This window comes from Polypterus senegalus, chromosome 8, assembly GCF_016835505.1.
Source record: "Polypterus senegalus isolate Bchr_013 chromosome 8, ASM1683550v1, whole genome shotgun sequence".
NCBI classification, from domain to species: Eukaryota; Metazoa; Chordata; class Cladistia; order Polypteriformes; family Polypteridae; genus Polypterus; species Polypterus senegalus.
The window spans coordinates 150372276-150391588 of NC_053161.1; the positions used below are offsets into that span (position 1 = coordinate 150372276).

At 37.8% G+C, this 19313-nt stretch overlaps 1 protein-coding gene across 1 annotated transcript in view; it reads left to right on the forward strand.

Annotated features, from left to right (window-relative positions):
- Positions 1-19313, forward strand: part of LOC120534381 (zinc finger C3H1 domain-containing protein-like) — a 99540-nt gene that overhangs the window by 46465 nt on the left and 33762 nt on the right. Inside the window, exons 15-23 of the mRNA XM_039761930.1 lie at positions 4297-4869; positions 4955-5064; positions 5598-5729; positions 6215-6336; positions 7009-7110; positions 9512-9625; positions 10479-10665; positions 17107-17293; positions 18146-18337. Of these exons, the coding sequence (XP_039617864.1) occupies positions 4297-4869; positions 4955-5064; positions 5598-5729; positions 6215-6336; positions 7009-7110; positions 9512-9625; positions 10479-10665; positions 17107-17293; positions 18146-18337 (1719 nt within the window). The remainder of the gene's footprint in view (positions 1-4296; positions 4870-4954; positions 5065-5597; positions 5730-6214; positions 6337-7008; positions 7111-9511; positions 9626-10478; positions 10666-17106; positions 17294-18145; positions 18338-19313) is intronic.

Consider the following 19313-nt stretch of genomic DNA (forward strand, 5'->3'; position numbering starts at 1 on the left):
AAAACTTTAAAACGTAACTTTTTTGAACATAAATATGAATAAGAACAGACAGGAATATTATTCCGGAATAAATCAACTGAAACCTTAAATAACTTATAATATTTTGCTCTCCATAAAAATATATCATGTCTAAATTATACAAGTTAGAAATAAAGTAAACGTTAAAAAAGAACAAACATTCAAATTTCTTTACTCTTATGTCATTTTATATACAAACCGGATTCCAAAAAAGTTGGGACACTATACAAATCGTGAATAAAAACTGAATGCAATGATGTGGAGGTGCCAACTTCTAATATTTTATTCAGAATAGAACATAAATCACGGAACAAAAGTTTAAACTGAGAAAATGTATCATTTTAAGGGAAAAATATGTTGATTCAGAATTTCATGGTGTCAACAAATCCCAAAAAAGTTGGGACAAGGCCATTTTCACCATTGTGTGGCATCTCCCCTTCTTGCAACACTCAACAGGCGTCTGGGGACCGAGGAGACCAGTTTCTCAAGTTTAGAAATAGGAATGCTCTCCCATTCTTGTCTAATACAGGCCTCTAACTGTTCAATCGTCTTGGGCCTTCTTTGTCGCACCTTCCTCTTTATGATGCGCCAAATGTTCTCTATAGGTGAAAGATCTGGACTGCAGACTGGCCATTTCAGTACCCGGATCCTTCTCCTCACGCAGCCATGATGTTGTGATTGATGCAGAATGTGGTCTGGCATTATCTTGTTGAAAAATGCAGGGTCTTCCCTGAAAGAGATGACATCTGGATGGGAGCATATGTTGTTCTAGAACCTGAATATATTTTTCTGCATTGATGGTGCCTTTCCAGACATGCAAGCTGCCCATGCCACACGCACTCATGCAACCCCATACCATCAGAGATGCAGGCTTCTGAACTGAGCGTTGATAACAACTTGGGTTGTCCTTGTCCTCTTTGGTCCGGATGACATGGCGTCCCAGATTTCCAAAAGAACTTGAATCGTGACTCGTCTGACCACAGAACAGTCTTCCATTTTGCCACACTTCATTTTAAATGATCCCTGGCCCAGTGACAGCGCCTGAGCTTGTGGATCTTGCTTAGAAATGGCTTCTTCTTTGCATTGTAGAGTTTCAGCTGGCAACGGCGGATGGCACGGTGGATTGTGTTCACTGACAATGGTTTCTGGAAGTATTCCTGAGCCCATTCTGTGATTTCCTTTACAGTAGCATTCCTGTTTGTGGTGCAGTGTCGTTTAAGGGCCCAGAGATCACGGGCATCCAGTATGGTTTTACGGCCTTGACCCTTACGCACAGAGATTGTTCCAGATTCTCTGAATCTTCGGATGATGTTATGCACAGTTGATGATGATAGATGCAAAGTCTTTGCAATTTTTCGCTGGGTAACACCTTTCTGGTATTGCTCCACTATCTTTCTTCGCAACATTGTGGGAGTTGGTGATCCTCTACCCATCTTGGCTTCTGAGAGACACTGCCACTCTGAGAAGCTCTTTTTATACCCAATCATGTTGCCAATTGACCTAATTAGTGTTAATTGGTTCTCCAGCTCTTCGTTATGCTCAAATTTACTTTTTCCAGCCTCTTATTGCTACTTGTCCCAACTTTTTTGGGATTTGTTGACATCGTGAAATTTTGAATCAACATATTTTTCCTTTAAAATGATACATTTACTCGGATTAAACGTTTGATCTGTCATCTACGTTCTATTACAAATAAAATATTGACATTTGCCATCTCCACATCATTGCATTCAGTTTTTATTCACAATTTGTTTAGTGTCCCAACTTCTTTGGAATCCGGTTTGTAAAAAATAAACTTAAAATTTTAAATATCCCGAAAGATTTTGCTCTCCATAAAAATATATCCTGTCAAAATTATACAAATTCAAAATATGAACATGCTGCATAACAAAACCTGGAAAAATAAATAAAATTTGTGCTTTTCAACAATAACAAATCAAATCATTCAGTTGTCTTTGCTCTTATGTCATTTTATCAGATTTGGACGCCTGGCATCTTTTTTTGGCAACAAGTTTGTTTATGTTTGGTGTGAGGTTCTGTGTTGTGGAGATTCTCAGGATGGACTGCAGGTGCTCATCAGTGAGACGACTCCTGTGTGCTGTTTTGTTAGTCTTCATCACTGAGAAGAGCTTCTCACACAGATATGTGCTACCAAACATGCACAAGGTTCGAGCCGCATGTAGACGGAGCTGGAGCTTTTCTGCGGGAATGGAGTGAATAAACTGTGCGGGCCCTGCAGTATCGTACTTTGCCTTCAGTGTGCCATTACACTGCAGCTCAATCAGCTCCATCTGAATCTGCACAGGTGCAGTTTCCACATTGACGGCAAATGGGTTGCGCCTCAACTCAAAATTCTTTTTTTGTTCTTCAAAGTCACCAAAGCGCTGTGCGAACTCAGTGCGCAGTGCGCTCAGTTTATCAGCAAAGTGTGTATTTGGGAACACAGTTGTGCCGACTTGGTTCAACATTACTTGGCAACAGGGAAAGTGGGTCAAGTTGCACTGCTGCATTTGTGTCTCCCATAAAAGCAGCTTCACTTGAAATGCCTTCACTGCGTCATACATGTTGGTGATCATGCGGTCACGTCCCTGGAGCTGGAGGTTTAAGACGTTCAGATGAGCTGTTGTCAGCCAGAAATGCCAACTCGCATTTCCACTTTTCATCCCTAAAATTGGTGGAGTCTTTTCCTTTACTGTCCATGAACTGACAGATTTTGTTGCTGAACTCAAAAACTCTGTTGAGAACTTTTCCCCGACTTAGCCAACGCACCTTTGTATGATAAGGAATGTCAGCAAACTGAATCTATCTCCTGCATAAAGGACTGAAATTGCCGGTGATTTAAACCTTTAGCTCGGATAAAGTTTACGGTTTGTGTTACAGTGCTCATTACATTGTCCATCTTCAGGACTTTGCCACATAGTGCTTCCTGGTGTATGATGCAGTGATATGCCGTTAACTCACCAGTACAGTTCTCCTCCTGCATCTTTACTTGCATCCTTCCCACTAGCCCACTTTTTTCACTACACATAGATGGTGCTCCTTCAGTTGAAAGTGTAATAAGTTTGTCCCAGGGCAGTTTCATGTCGGTTATACTTTGACATACATTTTCAAAAATGTCTTTTCTAGTCATTGTCCCGTGCATCGATTTAATGTTAATTTTTTCCTCTGTAACGTGCAAATTGGAGACCACTCCACAGATGAAGATGGCCAGCTGTGCAGTTTCAGTCATGTCAGTACTTTCATCCACAGCAAGAGAGTATACAATAAAGTCTTTGCTTCTTTCACTCAACGGTGTTCTTAAATCAGTGGCCATCTCACAAACTCGATCAGCAATCGTATTTCTACTCAGGCTTACATTTGCCAGCATCTGCTTTTTGTCTGGACATAAGACGTCAAAACTCCTTGATCATGCAGCTCTTCAGAAATTCTCCCTCGGTAAATGGCCTGGCTGATTTAGCAATCTCCTCTGCCACGATAGAACTTGCTTTCACAGCAGCTTCACTTTGTGATTTTGCACTGGTAGAAAACGTCTGCTGAAGTGTCAGGTTCTTCTTTACCTCTTCTGCTTTCTGTATCTTCTACTTTGCATTCAGGTCTTTCAGGTTATCCTGATGTTTTGTCTCATAGTGCCGTCTTAGATTAAATTCTTTTATTACAGCCACATTAGCTCCACAAATGAGACACACAGGTTTACCGGCAATGTCAGTAAACACATACTCGGCCTCCCATCGGTTTTTAAAGGCTCTATGTTCAGAATCACCTTTTCTCTTCGGCATTGTGAGGACTAGCTTCATAAGCTAGACTTGATTAACGCGGGAAGTGTTCGGCAAGGCAGCTAAAGTACTGTATTATGGGATCTGTAGTTTATTGTGTTACAAGAGCTTCATATCGCCAGGCCATTAATAACAATTATATATAAAATGATCTCACGGGCCGGATATAATTACACGCCGGGCCGGATGTGGCCCGTGGGCCTTGAGTTTGACACATATGTAATATAGACTGTTCCTACTAATGTTTATGCACTACTGTTCTAGCGCCCGTTATTGTAATGGGCTTAATGTCTAGTGTCAGTATAGTTTTTGACATTGGTACACTCGAATGTTCCCTCTGAAAAGCTCTGAAAGAATCACATTGTAAAGTCCTGAAGTACAATCCAAGTAAAAAGAGCTTTATCCATATATCTTAAAACTGAGTGATTTTAAGTACATTGGCAAATGAGGAGATGTAAATGAACTGAGTGTTGATTTTAATCCCCTGTAATCTTTATTTATACAGCCTAATAAAGTTCTCCGGTTGGATAACTCTCTTACTGGAAGTCCAAGAAAGCAGTATTCACAGCTGATTGCCCAAGAAAAGCGAAGGCTGCAGCAACTGGAACTAGAGTATGCCTTGAAAATACAGCAGCTGAAGGAGGCTCAAATGCTTCGAAACAAGGAAGTACTTGAGAATGTAACCACTGTAGTAGAGGAATCTCTCCAAGAATACCCCTCATTTCATGAACTGCCTCAGCCTTCCCTCCATGATCTTACTCAAGACAAGCTTACTCTAGACAGTGAAGAGAATGAAGTTGAAGATGAAGTATTATCTCCCTCTGTGAGGGAGAGGCGACGTTCGTTTAGGGAGTCCAGCAGCTTCACAAAACCTAACCTTAAACATCCAGAGACACCAGCAAGTAAAGAAAGCTTAAACAAACCAGTTAAAAAGGCAGTGGAGGAGCCAGAGCTTTTCCTTGGTTTGAATATTGAAGATCTGCAGAAGCTTTATAAAGAAGCAGATTGTGTGAAAGAACTCTTTGAGAAGACTACAGCAATGATGTTAGTCCCTGCTAAAGGTTCTGCCTCTGGCCAGGTATGAGCCATTACTATAAAGTGAGAAAACTACTTCTGACTGGTAGTGGTTCATTTATTTTAACTGTAAATCTGTGTTTATATAGGAGATACAAGTGGATTTGGATGCAGCATCTCAACCAGCACCTCGCAGTGAACTGAAGCCATCACCATTTGGACAGTATCACAGCCCTCTTTTGGCATTTAAATCTTACAGGTAGGTCCTACTGTGACCTTAAAAGCATAAGCACTGAAGTATTTTTACATCTGATATTCCAGTAGCACAGTACATATTTTAGGGTTCTAGGGGAATGGAAGACAAATTACACTTAAAGCAGAAACCCTGTAGTACCCATTTACACAAAAGGTGGTTGGATTCTCTAATAAACCTTTAAAAACACTATCTGGATGAGATAATGAGAGAAACTGTTTAGTGTAAAAAAAAAATAAAATAAAAATAAAGTGCACTGTGTGGTTTCCTCCAACTCTGAAAATGTATCTTCTGATGCAAATTACCTATTAAAATGTCCTGTTTTTATTTATTTTTTTCATTTCTTGTGAATCCTAATAAAATGTAAAACATTATGAAATGTAACTTAATCTGGAATACATTTGAATTTGGATTACTATGTTATTGAATTATAAAGACACTTATTTATTAAGTCATGCTTCCTTTTTTTTTTTTTTAAATCGCAGTAACCTGGTTTACAGTATTTTCTTCATTTTCTGTCTCTCCCTATTTTTCTTTAGATTCAGTCCATATTTCCGGACGAAGGAGAAGCTATATCTAAGTTCTGTTTCCTATAGCAATATAATTGAGCCAAAAAAGTGCTTTTGCAGATTTGACCTTACAGGCACATGTAATGCAGATGACTGTCAGTGGTGAGTGTTTAAGATGAGTGAACTTTGTGTTTTTTGACAGCATATTGAATATCATATTTTAATTAAAATTTTCATGTAATATTTAAAAATCACTGTGCTAAAGATGATAAAGAGGGGACAGCAAATGATGTGTTTGAGAAGGTGTTTTTGTAAAAAAAAAAAAGAAAAACAAAAAAAAAATGCTTTGGTGTTCTGGAATAAATCATTAGGCTATTAAAAAATAAATAACCCATTCATTGACTTAATTGTGTGTTGTCTTGGTTGCTGTAAGCTGTAAACAGTTGTCAACTTTTTATTGAAAACTTTTGAGTATCAGAAAAACATATTACCTGCATTCTACTAATAAATTAATCTTCCCCTCTGTTGTGTACATTTTTAGATAGATTAATTTTTAATAGAAACAAATGAAAAATTGATTCTGTTCTTTTTACTGTATGTTTTGGTCATACTGTTGTAAACTTGTCAATTTGTTTTTCCTTTAACAGGCAGCATATGAGAGATTGCACCTTAAGTCGAAACACTTTGTTTCAAGATATCCTTTCTTATAATTTATCATTAATTGGATGTTCAGAGTCCACATCTAGAGAAGAAATCAGTATTGCAACAGGTAACTGATGGATCTATTGTGCGGGTTAGTCTGACCCTTTCTACAATAAAATGTGTTCTTCCAAAAATTATTAGGGTAGCTTTTCTTGTCCTGGATTTGCAAGCATTTTTTTAAGACATCTTGTAATTTTAATTGTTTGGTTTCTGTAAATATGATCTTGCGTTGTGCAACTATACTAACAAGAATTTAGAATTGTTTATTTTATCCTGTTACTAAATATAAAAGTAGCAAAGCAATCTCAGTGAGTTAAAGATTCTTGTAAAACTTCTAAATTGTAATGTGCATGTGTCATTGTTATTGGGAAATGAAGGCTTTTTCAAGATAAGGTGCATTAATATGAACATTGTATTCTACTAGGGATGAGTTTAACTTAAATTTCAGTTTTTATGTTCTCTATTGACAGTAAATCAAATGTCAATCCTCCGTGAAACATTTGTGTTATTGGTCAGAAAGGGGGATTGCTGTTTACCCTGTGGATACATAGCTAGCACCTATGAAAATGCTTGTTGTCTGAGGCTCTCTTTGGTGTAACTGTTAACTGTTATCCATAAAATCCTAGTTATGTTTTTTCCTGTGACCCTAAACCTTTAGTCAGATATTTAAAACTTTTAAATGTGATGTTAACAAAGAAATGACTACATGTTTTTTTTTTTATATATATATTTTTCCCAGAAAAATATATTGACAAGCTGTTTGGTGTAAATAAGGACAGAATGCCAACAGACCAGATGGCTGTACTACTTGTAAGCAAAGTAAATGAAAGTAAAAGCCACGGTACGTTTTGAGATGTTTCTATGTTTTATTTTTGGTTCAGCATGGAGGCAGTAAACTGTTCCTGTAGCTTGGGACTAAAACTTTAAAGTAGTTGTTGGATGTCAGTGATTAGATTTATTACTGTAGTTGGGAATGAACAGTTAGTGCAGATGAACCTCTGAGGAAAATCAATATAATATATACATATATTTTTTTAATAATTTATATTATGATCAGTACTTTTTCCACTGTTAAAGCACATACAGTAAGGCAGCTTGCTTTTGTCTGTGATGTGATGGTGTCTTTTCTTTCCCTTTTCCCCCTTTGCATCTGTATTGACTTACCTTCTTGTGGACGGTCAGTGGCATGTAATGGGCTGGGTCACATCTTTTCTTGTGCATATTTTAAATTCTTGTTATAAATGTGCACATGCTTAAACAGGCATATCTGTCTATTAGGATAACCAGATTTTGTTTGTCAAAAAATAGGACCAGAGCAGAGAGATAATTGAAACTTGACATATGCCTTAACATATATTGGATCTTTATTAATCTTTGTAAACAATTTGATCAGTTGCCTTAAAACTTAACATTGAATGCAATTTTCCTGCATTTCCTTGAACAACACATTTTATGAGATAGAGTATGTGGCCAATATATTCCTCCTTCTGGGTGGGTCTGCCACAAGATTTTTATGTCTCTGGGAATTGAATCCCATACGGCCAAAGGTGCAATAGTGACATCAGGTACTGGTGAGAAGACATGGCTTACACTTGGCATTCAAAATTTTTGAGGTCAGAATTCTGTGCAAGCCACTTGGGTTCCTTCACACCACACTCATCAGACCATACCTTAATGGATCTGGCTTTGTGCACAGTGGCACCATTGTGCTGAAACAGAAAACTGCTTTCCCTTACACTGTTGCCACAAGTTTGAAGCACACAATTATCTGAAAAGTTTCTGTACAGTATACTGAACCAAGGGGCCTAGCCCAGACCCTAAAAATTAATCCCACACCATTATCTCTAATCCACCAAACTTTACAGTAGGCAGTATATTGTCTGGAAGGTAGTGTTTTCCTAGCATTCGCTAAACTCAGATTCAGCCATCAGACTGTTTTGAGTAATGAAGTTTGATTCACGACTCCAGAGACACTGTGGGTGTGGACACTGATCCAAATTCTGCTGGCAGTGTACTTTACACCACGTCAAGCAAAGCTTGGCATTACATGTAGTATTGTTATGCTTGTGAGCAGTTGCTTGGTTATGGATTAACTTAATGAAGCTCCTGACCACAGTTCTTGGTCTGATATTGCTCCCAGAGGCAGTTAGGTACTCTGTTGTGAGTGATGCAACAGAGGATAGGTGATTTTTACATGCTATACTCTTCAGCATTCTGTGGACCTACTCTTTCAGTTTGTGTGGCCTACCACTTTTGTGACTGTGCTCTTATTACTCCTGACTGCTTCCAATTCTCAATAATAATTACACACAATTGACTGGGGCAGGTTTATTAGAACAGAAATTTTGCATACTGATTTGTGGCAAAGGTGGTTCTTATGACATTGCCACATTTTAAAGTCATTGAGCTCTTCACTACGATCCATGCTACTGCAAAAGTATGCCTTTGGAGATTGTATGGCTGTTTTCTTGATTTTATACACCCATCAACAATGGGTGCAGCTGAAACACCAAGCATTTGAAACATTTATAAAGGTAATCCTGCTAAAACGAAAACCCTATCAGTACTGTATATCTTCTAAATTGGAGGTTTAATTTATATAGTTTCCTATGTGTGAACCTTTCTACTTTTTAAAGTTTGTAACAACCTTATTTTCTTTGAATGTATTCAGTAGTTTTCATTAGTAGCTAAACATGCTTTTTCCATAACACACAATCTGGGAAGTCGTTCAATTATCATTTTCATGCTAGATATTCTAAATAAGTTTACAAGTTTATTTAAACAGACAAACTAGCCTTTAGTGTGGGATCTCCTGGGTTGAACTGTAAAATATGATAGAATAAGTCAACCTGGTTACAGAGGCAAGAACAAAGTGGTCAATTCCACATGCCAAGTTTTCTGTCTACAATGATGATAAAAGCTTTTGTCATCTAAGTATATCTAAGTAGTTCATACTCCACACATTTCTTTGACTTCAGCATTATCTTGCATACTTCAGCTCACACATATGCTTTAAGCACAATCTTTTGGACTGAACTGCTTAATGCCCTATGCCAAAGCCATTCAATAATGCTTTTAAAACTATACAATAGACTTCAGACCGGTTCAAATTTACCAGCAATCATTTTTGTCAATTTTATTGTGATGTATTATCATCTACTTGTTTCTGCTTGAAGAAAATAGTTTATTTTAGTTTAATAATGTTTTGGATACCAGATTTTGAAGTCTGATTTGTTTTTCAGTCCCTCCTTTTACAACTTTTAAAGAGATACGCAACTGGAGACCTAGGCAACAAAAGTCTCATGTTGACGATGGCAGCAGCAGCGATGATGAAAGCCCAGAACTGGTTAATTATGGTAAGAGAATAGTAATTGGAACATAGGCTGCTTAATATTGCCTGGTTTGAAACCTGGACCTCTTTGTTTTCATCATTGTAGTATGTATAGTTTCCAAAGAACCGAAGAAACCCAAAAGCTCCAAAAAGAAGCTTAGCTGAAGAACAAGTGGAAAATCTATGTTCTAGATTTATGCTAGTAAAAATAAAATTGCATTTAGTGTTAGAAGTAGAGTAGGTCCTGCACATACGCCTTTCTATAAAAAACACCAATTGTTTAGTTTCTGTTTTTAAAATATAACTTGCTCATGTTTCTTGGGTTATACTTCTGACCACACACTTACACTTGGCACAGTGTAATTTTATAAAAAAAAAACATGTTACACTGTATATATGGAATGAATGCAAGTGTATTTGAGTCCACTGATTGATCACCACCTATGAAATGTACAGACTATTTTTTTTTTGCAGTTGTCATGATTTGTCAATTAAATAAATCATTTTACTGTAAGAAACATGAAATATGTAAAGATGCCCCTAGATTCATTTGCGGTTTTTGAAGTTTAGAAAGAATGTTGTTTCAAAAAAAAAAAAGGAAAGGGTGATTTGGGTAAATTTAGGTGATAAGGGAAATAAGTGAAGTTTTGTTAGCTCCTGGTAATCTAATAAACTACAATCTTCAAACCAGCCTTTCTGATTGATTCAGCCTATTCTTATCCCACAGGATATACTTAGAGTCATTATTGAGTCATGTTTACTTGAAGTAAAAACTATGAAGAACTAAAAGCAGTAGCATTCTATTTTTGACTCAATAATTGTATTGTATTAAGTATGTTCTTGGTGCTGTTTAAGTGGCTTCATTTCATTTGGCATAGATCGTTGTTTGGAGCGTCACTGGAAAAATAGCTCCTTGCTGGATGCATTTGTGACTCCTGATGATGTGCGATACTTCACAAGTGAAACTGATGACATTGCCAATTTGGAAGTTAGTGTCTCTGAAAGTTCAAGAGATGTTCAGCTCTGGATCAAGCTGGCATACAAATACTTGAATCAGAAAGAGAGGTATGAAATATGTTTACATGTTAATATAGTGTATTGTATGGAGTGTATATGGACTGTTTAGGTGGTGCCTTAGGCCTTGTTCACACGGGCGTTAAAATCGAGCGTTTTTTTTGCGTTCGTAGCGTCCGGTGAGCACGGATCAGCGCCGAATGTTTTCTACGTAGGAGTCAATGAGAGTGTTCACACGGGCTTTGGTGGCGTCGCGTTTGTCCGCTCTTGCGTTTATACGGCATCAAAAAACGTTACATGCAGCTTTTTCTTGGCGTTGAAAACCCAACGAACGCAAGGAAACCGCTGCTAGTTAGTTTTCTGCGCGTTTATTTTACGCGATCGGGGGGTCATTTCAGTGCATAACACCGGTGTAAGCGCACACTTGACTACTGTTTCCTTACCTCAAAGTGACAAGTAGTCTCTCTTCGGGGCTAACACCAAGTCGCATATTGGTTGATCGGCGTGCAATGTGGCATTGCACCAGCTGCAGCAGACAATCGAAAGTGTAAACCGACATCCGACAGTAATTAAAAAACTTGTGCGGAAATTTTCGCATTTCTTCATAAAGCACAAAAAAACTTCCTTCAACCAAACGTTGTGCAGTCAGAGGATGAACCCAGTAGCGTCGGCGATTTTTTCTCTCCCTACGCCCAGATTACAGTATTTTTAAAACAAGAAGATTAATATCTAACATAGCAAAATGGTCCATATTGAAAGGAGGCACCTCAAATAAAACGACAAGGGCTTTCATATCCAGTTCCCGACACTGCCTCCACAGGTTAACACACAAACTACAATTTGGGCTGCAGGCTGGCGTTAGACAGTGACAAACGAACGCCGGTGTAGAAGTCAATCAATCGCCACCACAAAATGCAACATAAACGTCCAGGACGTTCAGAGCAAGTTCGTTTATCCAAAAACTTAACGCCCGTGTGAACAAGGCCTTAATGTGGTTTTACACTTCTTGTTTCTAGCTGAGCTGAATTTGCTACAGATTCCTGAATGTCTGTGTTCACATAAAACATCCAAATCTCCGAATGTGTCAGTTTCCTTATGCATCACATACAAAGGCCTTTTTTTGCACTTGATATTTGCAGATTTATTTTTCCAGTTTTGCTTTTCTTTCTTCAATTTATTATTACAATTTTGAAAATGTTGCATCACTTATAAGGTATTCATGCACCAAAATATCATAATATATGTTCTGTATTACATTTTTATGGTGGGTTAGCCTACACAAATATTAATAAAAGTAGTTAATTTGGCTAAGGATGTGTTAGGCAGTTTTGGTGGAGCAGGTAATGGGAGTCAGGGCATAGCTTAAGCACATCTTTGAGTATTTGGAGATAACTGAGTAATTTATATTTTAATTATACCTTTCAGCAGCAGAAAAATAAAGATACAGACTTGCAGAATAAATAATACAATCAGTCTATAACTAATTGTGCAGAAATTGGTAAATTAACTTAAGAGGATACACATGTAGAAAATTTAGTTTGGGACATTGGGAAGAAGCATTAAATTGCCTGATAGCGGTGAACAGAAAAGATCTCCATTAGTGCTGCTTTGGTCTTTTTTACTGTGCCATTGTATTGTCAAAATCATTGTAGTTTGCGGTTTATGTGAGCCCCCAGGTATTTGTACCTTTGCACCACTTTCATGTCCTTCCCCTCTATGGTGACTGGTCTCAGAGACTCTTTGGCACGCCAGAGGTCCAGTATCAGCTATTTTATCTTGCTGATGTTGAGTTGCAGGTGGTTATCCATGCACCACAAGTCTAAGTTCTCCAAAAGCCTCCTGTACTACAACCTGTCTGTATTATTATTGCAGCCTATGAATGAGTCAAACCTGTTGAAAAAATGGTTCAGTTTATTATCTCTGTTATTGCTGTTTTCCCCTACATGTTTTATAGCCTGCTTGTAGCCAGTAATAGTCCTCTTCCAATTCCACACTTCCTTTATATTGTTCTGCTGTACATGTAACTTGTGCTCTAGTTTTTTCTGTAGTGGAGTTTTCCACTCATAAAGCCACTTCCTCAGCTCTGACTGCATCTACTTGATTACCTTCTTATCATCAGACCAGCTGGATCTTCTCTTATACTGTAGGGCTTTCTGGCCTTTTGTGATCTGTTTTTTGCTGCTTGGGAAAACGTCCACTTTCTTGTTGGGAACTGTGTTATCCACACAAAACTGAATGTAGTCTGTGATACAGTGACTGAGTCTTTAATTGTTAAAGGCATCCTACAGAGCCTCCTCAGTTTCTCTTGTTCATTCCTGCATGAGCCTAATTGTTATATCCAGGTATGAGCTGTACCAAATTACGGTTCGATCTTCCCAAAGGTAACAAAGAAGCAGGGTTATATGCCCCTTTAATTTTGGCATATAACAAGTCTGTGGTCCCGTTTTCTCTTGTTGTACAGTCCACAAACTGGTAAAAACTGGTGAGGTTGGAGGAAAGTGAAACATTAAGTCCCCAGAAATCGAGATGAAAGTCCTTGGATGGTCAGTTATGAGTTTGTCTACGATAGAATATACAGTACTGTGTCTTTTGTGATTACTATGTATACTGTAGGGGCATAAACTGCCAGCTTATTACCATGTGAAAAGTCCCTCAGCATATAATAGTCATAAGTCCACTATAAGCAGTTAAACATTTTGATTGCATACCCATTCTTTAATGGTAATGAGTGCAGAAGACACCATTCTACAGTGGTGTGAAAAACTATTTGCCCCCTTCCTGATTTCTTATTCTTTTGCATGTTTGTCACACAAAATGTTTCTGATCATCAAACACATTTAACCATTAGTCAAATATAACACAAGTAAACACAAAATGCAGTTTCTAAATGATGTTTTTTATTATTTAGGGAGGAAAAAAAAATCCAAACCTACATGACCCTGTGTGAAAAAGTAATTGCCCCCTGAACCTAATAACTGGTTGGGCCACCCTTAGCAGAAATAACTGCAATCAAGCGTCTGCGATAACTTGCAATGAGTCTTTTACAGCGCTCTGGAGGAATTTTGGCCCACTCATCCTTGCAGAATTGTTGTAATTAAGCTTTATTTGAGGGTTTTCTAGCATGAACCGCCTTTTTAAGGTCATGCCATAGCATCTCAATTGGATTCAGGTCAGGACTTTGACTAGGCCACTCCAAAGTCTTCATTTTGTTTTTCTTTAGCCATTCAGAGGTGGATTTGCTGGTGTGTTTTGGGTCATTGTCCTGTTGCAGCACCCAAGATCGCTTCAGCTTGAGTTGAGGAACAGATGGCCGGACATTCTCCTTCAGGATTTTTTGGTAGACAGTAGAATTCATAGTTCCATCTATCGCAGCAAGCCTTCCAGGTCCTGAAGCAGCAAAACAACCCCAGACCATCACACTACCACCACTATATTTTACTGTTGGTATGATGTTCTTTTTCTGAAATGCCGTGTTCCTTTTACGCCAGATGTAACGGGACATTTGCCTTCCAAAAAGTTCAACTTTTGTCTCATCAGTCCACAAGGTATTTTCCCAAAAGTCTTGACAATCATTAAGATGTTTCTTAGCAAAATTGAGACAAGCCCTAATGTTCTTTTTGCTTAACAGTGGTTTGCGTCTTGGAAATCTGCCATGCAGGCCGTTTTTGCCCAGTCTCTTTCTTAAGGTGGAGTCGTGAACACTGACCTTAATTGAGGCAAGTGAGGTCTGCAGTTCTTTAGACGTTGTCCTGGGGTCTTTTGTGATCTCTCGGATGAGTCGTCTCTGCGCTCTTGGGGTAATTTTGGTCGGCCGGCCACTCCTGGGAAGGTTCACCAATGTTCCATGTTTTTGCCATTTGTGGATAATGGCTCTCACTGTGGTTCGCTGGAGTCCCAAAGCTTTAGAAATGGCTTTATAACCTTTACCAGACTGATAGATCTCAATTATTTCTGTTCTCAATTGTTCCTGAATTTCTTTGGATCTTGGCATGATGTCTAGCTTTTGAGGTGCTTTTGGTCTACTTCTCTGTGTCAGGCAGCTCCTATTTAAGTGATTTCTTGATTGAAAAAGGTGTGGCAGTAATCAGGACTGGGGGTGGCTACGGAAATTGAACTCAGGTGTGATATACCACAGTTAGGTTATTTTTTAACAAGGGGGCAATTACTTTTTCACACAGGGCCATGTAGGTTTGGATTTTTTTTCTCCCTAAATAATAAAAACCATCATTTAAAAACTGCATTTTGTGTTTACTTGTGTTTATATTTGACTTGCTTGACTTATTGATGATCAGAAACATTTTGTGTGACAAACATGCAAAAGAATAAGAAATCAGGAAGGGGGCAAATAGTTTTTCACACCACTGTATATTCACAAAAACAGCAAGTCTTTTTCCTAGCGCTTTCGCTGCTGTTTCTGTCTGCTCCCATGATATTAAATCCATCCAATGCAGCTGCAGTGTCCAATGTTTTAACTTAAGCCTCGTCTCCATGAAGCATATGAGACAGCTGAGTTTTTTCCCCTTTGGCTCCTGATCTGCAGTAACTTCTCTAATTGCGGAACGAGTCTCCTGCTGACTTTCCCCAGGGATTAACTCCGGCACATTGAGAGACAAAGGACACAGGTCTAGCAGTTGAAGTCGTATGTAAGTGAGTGCAAGATCTTCCTCACAACTTGTGTTTGCAAAGTTCAGCTGACTTGTCTGACTTTTAGTAAATGGTCAGTGTCCTAAAACAATCCAAAATGAGTTGCATGACATTTGCAATGAATCTGTCAATAAAACCTTACCATATATTGAGCATTACTGTGAGGATGAAGTATTCACCACAAGGTTTCTGGAAGACAGTTGTACCTCAATCAAATGAAATTCCATAGCAGATAAGGAAAGAACCTGTTGGAAATTACCAATCAGGAAAGGATTATTTTGAAGACTCTGGGAGTTTAACAGATTCAAGGGAATGCCTTTATTTCTAAAACAGAACATTCGGAAGAGTTGTGTATTCTCCTAGAAAAGTTCAATCAGCCAAAATGACTCCAAGGGCACAGTGATGACTCATTCAAGTAGTCATCCGAAGGACTGTGACCTCATTAGCATCAGCTATGAGAGTTCATGACCTCAAAATAAGAAAGAGAAGGATAAAAGTGGCAAAGATGAAACCCCACGCCCATCTTGCATTTGCAAAGGAACTCCTGAACAATCCACAGGCTTTGTAGACTAGCATTTTCTGTGCATAGTTGAGTCAAAAGTACAACTCTTTCAGCAACACAGACACAGCTGTCTGTAGTAAAGCCAGAACAGAGTTGGACAGTGAGACTATTATACCTACAATAAAATGTTGGGGTGTTGGCCTTGTAGGAAGGCTTTGCTGCCATTATTGAAGGAACCATGAACTTTGTACATGACCAGACATGATACGACATTGAAATGTTTATTGTGCAGCATGACAATGATGCAAAACACAAAAGTCAGTCAATAGAAAATAGAAGCAAAATTCAAGTTTTCAGAGTGGCCTAGTCAAAAGTTCTTGAAACCAATAGAGATACTGTGGCAGAACATTAAACAAGTATTTCACAATCACAAACTTACCTGTGTGACAACAAGGCAAAACATTTTAGAATCTGTGACTGTCACATCCTATACAGGTTCAGTGATGCCCATTTTCTGATGGAAATGGTGTTGGTCAAACGGGCATTTTTTTTTTTTTTTTTTTGTGAGAGTCTTTCGGACAGTCGTTTACATAAGCATTGAAACTCTCACTCCCTTGGTATTCTAAAATGGTGAAGCCCATATTTTTCATCTGAACCCTCTGCATTTTACTCCCACCAGTCCTGACTCTTCTGTTGTGTCCACAGATTTCTATGCACAGATATGCCAGTAATAACTGACTCAGAGTAAGAGCTACCATTGTTTGTTTTGTGCACCTTCCTTGCCCCCACAGGCTGATTAATTCACAAATGTTCTGCTGTGAAAACCATTTAGAAGTAGAGCAGTAGCCAGAATAAAGTTAGTATTCATGGTAGTTGTTTTTGTGCATATTTGAACATCCTAAGGATGGAAATTTGTACACACTCGTATCGGATTTTGTATTACTTGAAAAAAAGTAAACAGTCTAGCAAAAAATGTGTTGACTCACTTTATAGCTGCAATATGAACAAGGTCTTGGTATTAAATTTGCATAGGCTTTGATACAAGTTGATGTTATACTATACCTAGCAAGTCAGTTATTCACATGACTGAATTAGTTTTATAATGTCATTATTGAAATTTCTAGAACTTTAGTAACTTGTGTTTACCAATGAATTATTTTGTGCATTTGCTTGGCCTCTTTTATGCAATGCTTTGTCCTTTTAAATATTATAACAGAGGTGATCAAATTATTGTTAAATTTTAATCAGAGCTCGTTTTGAAAGCAATGTTTTTCATTGTACAGTATATCAACAAGAGATGGTAGTAGCTAAGAGTGAAATTAACTTCCTTTTATTTTGTTTTCTAGTACCCCATCAGAATGCTTGGATTCTGCATTAAACACTTTGGCCCGAGCACTTGAAGACAATAGAGAAAATTGTGAAGTGTGGTGCCACTACCTCAGCTTGTTTGCCAAACGAGGTACAAAGGAAGAGGTGCAGGAAATGTGTGAGACAGCTGTGGAGTATGCCCCTGACTATAAAGTGTGGTGGAAGGTGAGCAACATCATGATTTCCCTCGCCTTCATGATACACCTCGGGGGGATGTCACATTACATGACCAGACTTCTAGAAGTGTGCTGGCAAAGGTACAACTGAAAATCTCTGGAAAATTGTGTAATGTGATATAGCCTTTTATCTACTTGAGAATAATTGAGTGTAATATGTTATTGAAGTACAGTATCGTTTTTAGATGTACAAACCCTGTTGTGATAGAGAATGCTATTAATTCCATTATGTAAATGTACAAACCAGTTGTCACATTTTATATAAGTAACTCAGAGTCAGGAAGGGATTATATGTTTGTCATCATTGTGCACTTTATAAATACATTATAATTAAATTTTTAGTTAGGAAGCAACTTTCTCAATAGACCAGTTCAGAATTTCACATACTTTGCAGCCTTGTGGTTCAAGTGACTTGCTAAAGGTGTATTGTTGCGACACTGTCAGAATACCGTCCTTTTTATATTGAGAATTCATTAGTGAGCATTACTCATCCAGCATTGTTGTATGTAGTAGCTTTGATAGTTAGCTTTGGAATCAATTTTACGCAAATAGTATAATAGAGTATGAACCACAATGCAAGTCACTTCAAAGCAATTTTTATGCAACGAGTAAATGTTGTTTCTGGTTTTATATTAACACATTGTGAGCAGTGGCAGGTGAAGTGGGGAACTTGGGATGACAGGGATTTTATTCTCGAAACCCTCATCACTAATTGACTATGCCTATATGAAAGAATACCTCTGTTCTGTTTAGTGTTTTGTTATTCACCAATATTTAAATCCCACTTCTAATGACTTATTCAGTTTTAAGTTGATCACATTTTTTTCTCCCTACTTAATAGTTCTTAAACCTGGAATCTTCTTTTGATGGAAAGGACTATGTTTGTGGAAGGGTGCTGCAATATCTCCTTGGTACAGTAGGGGGAGACAACAAATCAGAGGTGTTGTCTTTTCAACTATTGGAGTGCCTGCTGTATCGTGTGCAGCTTAGTCTGTTCACCGGTCGACAGCTGCATGCTCTGGCTATACTACAGGTGTGTAGGTCCCTTATTCCTTTTGACCTTTTATTATTTAACTTAAATAATGTGCAAATAAAATGTGTATTATTGTCAGATAGAGGTAAAATAATTATAGCGTTCTATATGCTTTTTCTGCTAGACTGAAATATTTTATCGGCTGAAGGTTTATATTTTGATAATGTTTTTTCTTTTACAGTAGCTATAACTGTGATGTCAAAGAACAAGCTTTTTATTACAATTTACTTTATATTTGAATATTGTTATTGGGATGTCAAATGTGAATTCCGCGATTCAGCCATGTAGGAAATATCCCTTAAACTCTCCTAAATTCACTTGAGACAATGAAAGCTACTACTCTTTGTACTGTAATAGAAGTTTGTGGTGTTTGCCACAGTTACTTCCCTTCCTATACATTGATTTTTCAACCTCATTTGTTCAGCTCAGCAGCAGATTGGTAATGGTAGTAACCCACTGTGGTGAGATGTGCTTTCCAGATACACTCAACATGTATCATGTGAAATGCTGCTGAGTGTTTCATGTGCATGAAATAGTGTTTGTTAATGAAAACTTCTTTATTATTTGTAACATAAAACAGTTAAAAACTAAATTTGATATTGAGCTGATATTCACACTTTATAAATTTGCTTTTACTGAAGAAATAAAACAAATGAAGCCGATAATGAAAGCAGTCATTTGGGGCCCATTCTAAAACATTGAAGAACACGAATTGCCATATTTCAAAGCAGACTAATGGTAGAAAAAAAAGTTTTTGCTTCTTTTGAATTGATAGTGTTGTTTTCACATTTGCTAAAACTGTTTTTGTAGGAGTAAATTTGAGTTAATTTCTAGCATGCAGTGCACATATGTAGAATTACTGCTTTGACTTGATTCAAGAACATTTATAAGCTTTTAAAGAAATTGTTTGAGGAAAATACCTAAATCTGAGCTATTGGGTAACCTAACAACCTTGTTGGTGTAAACGGTCTTGTAT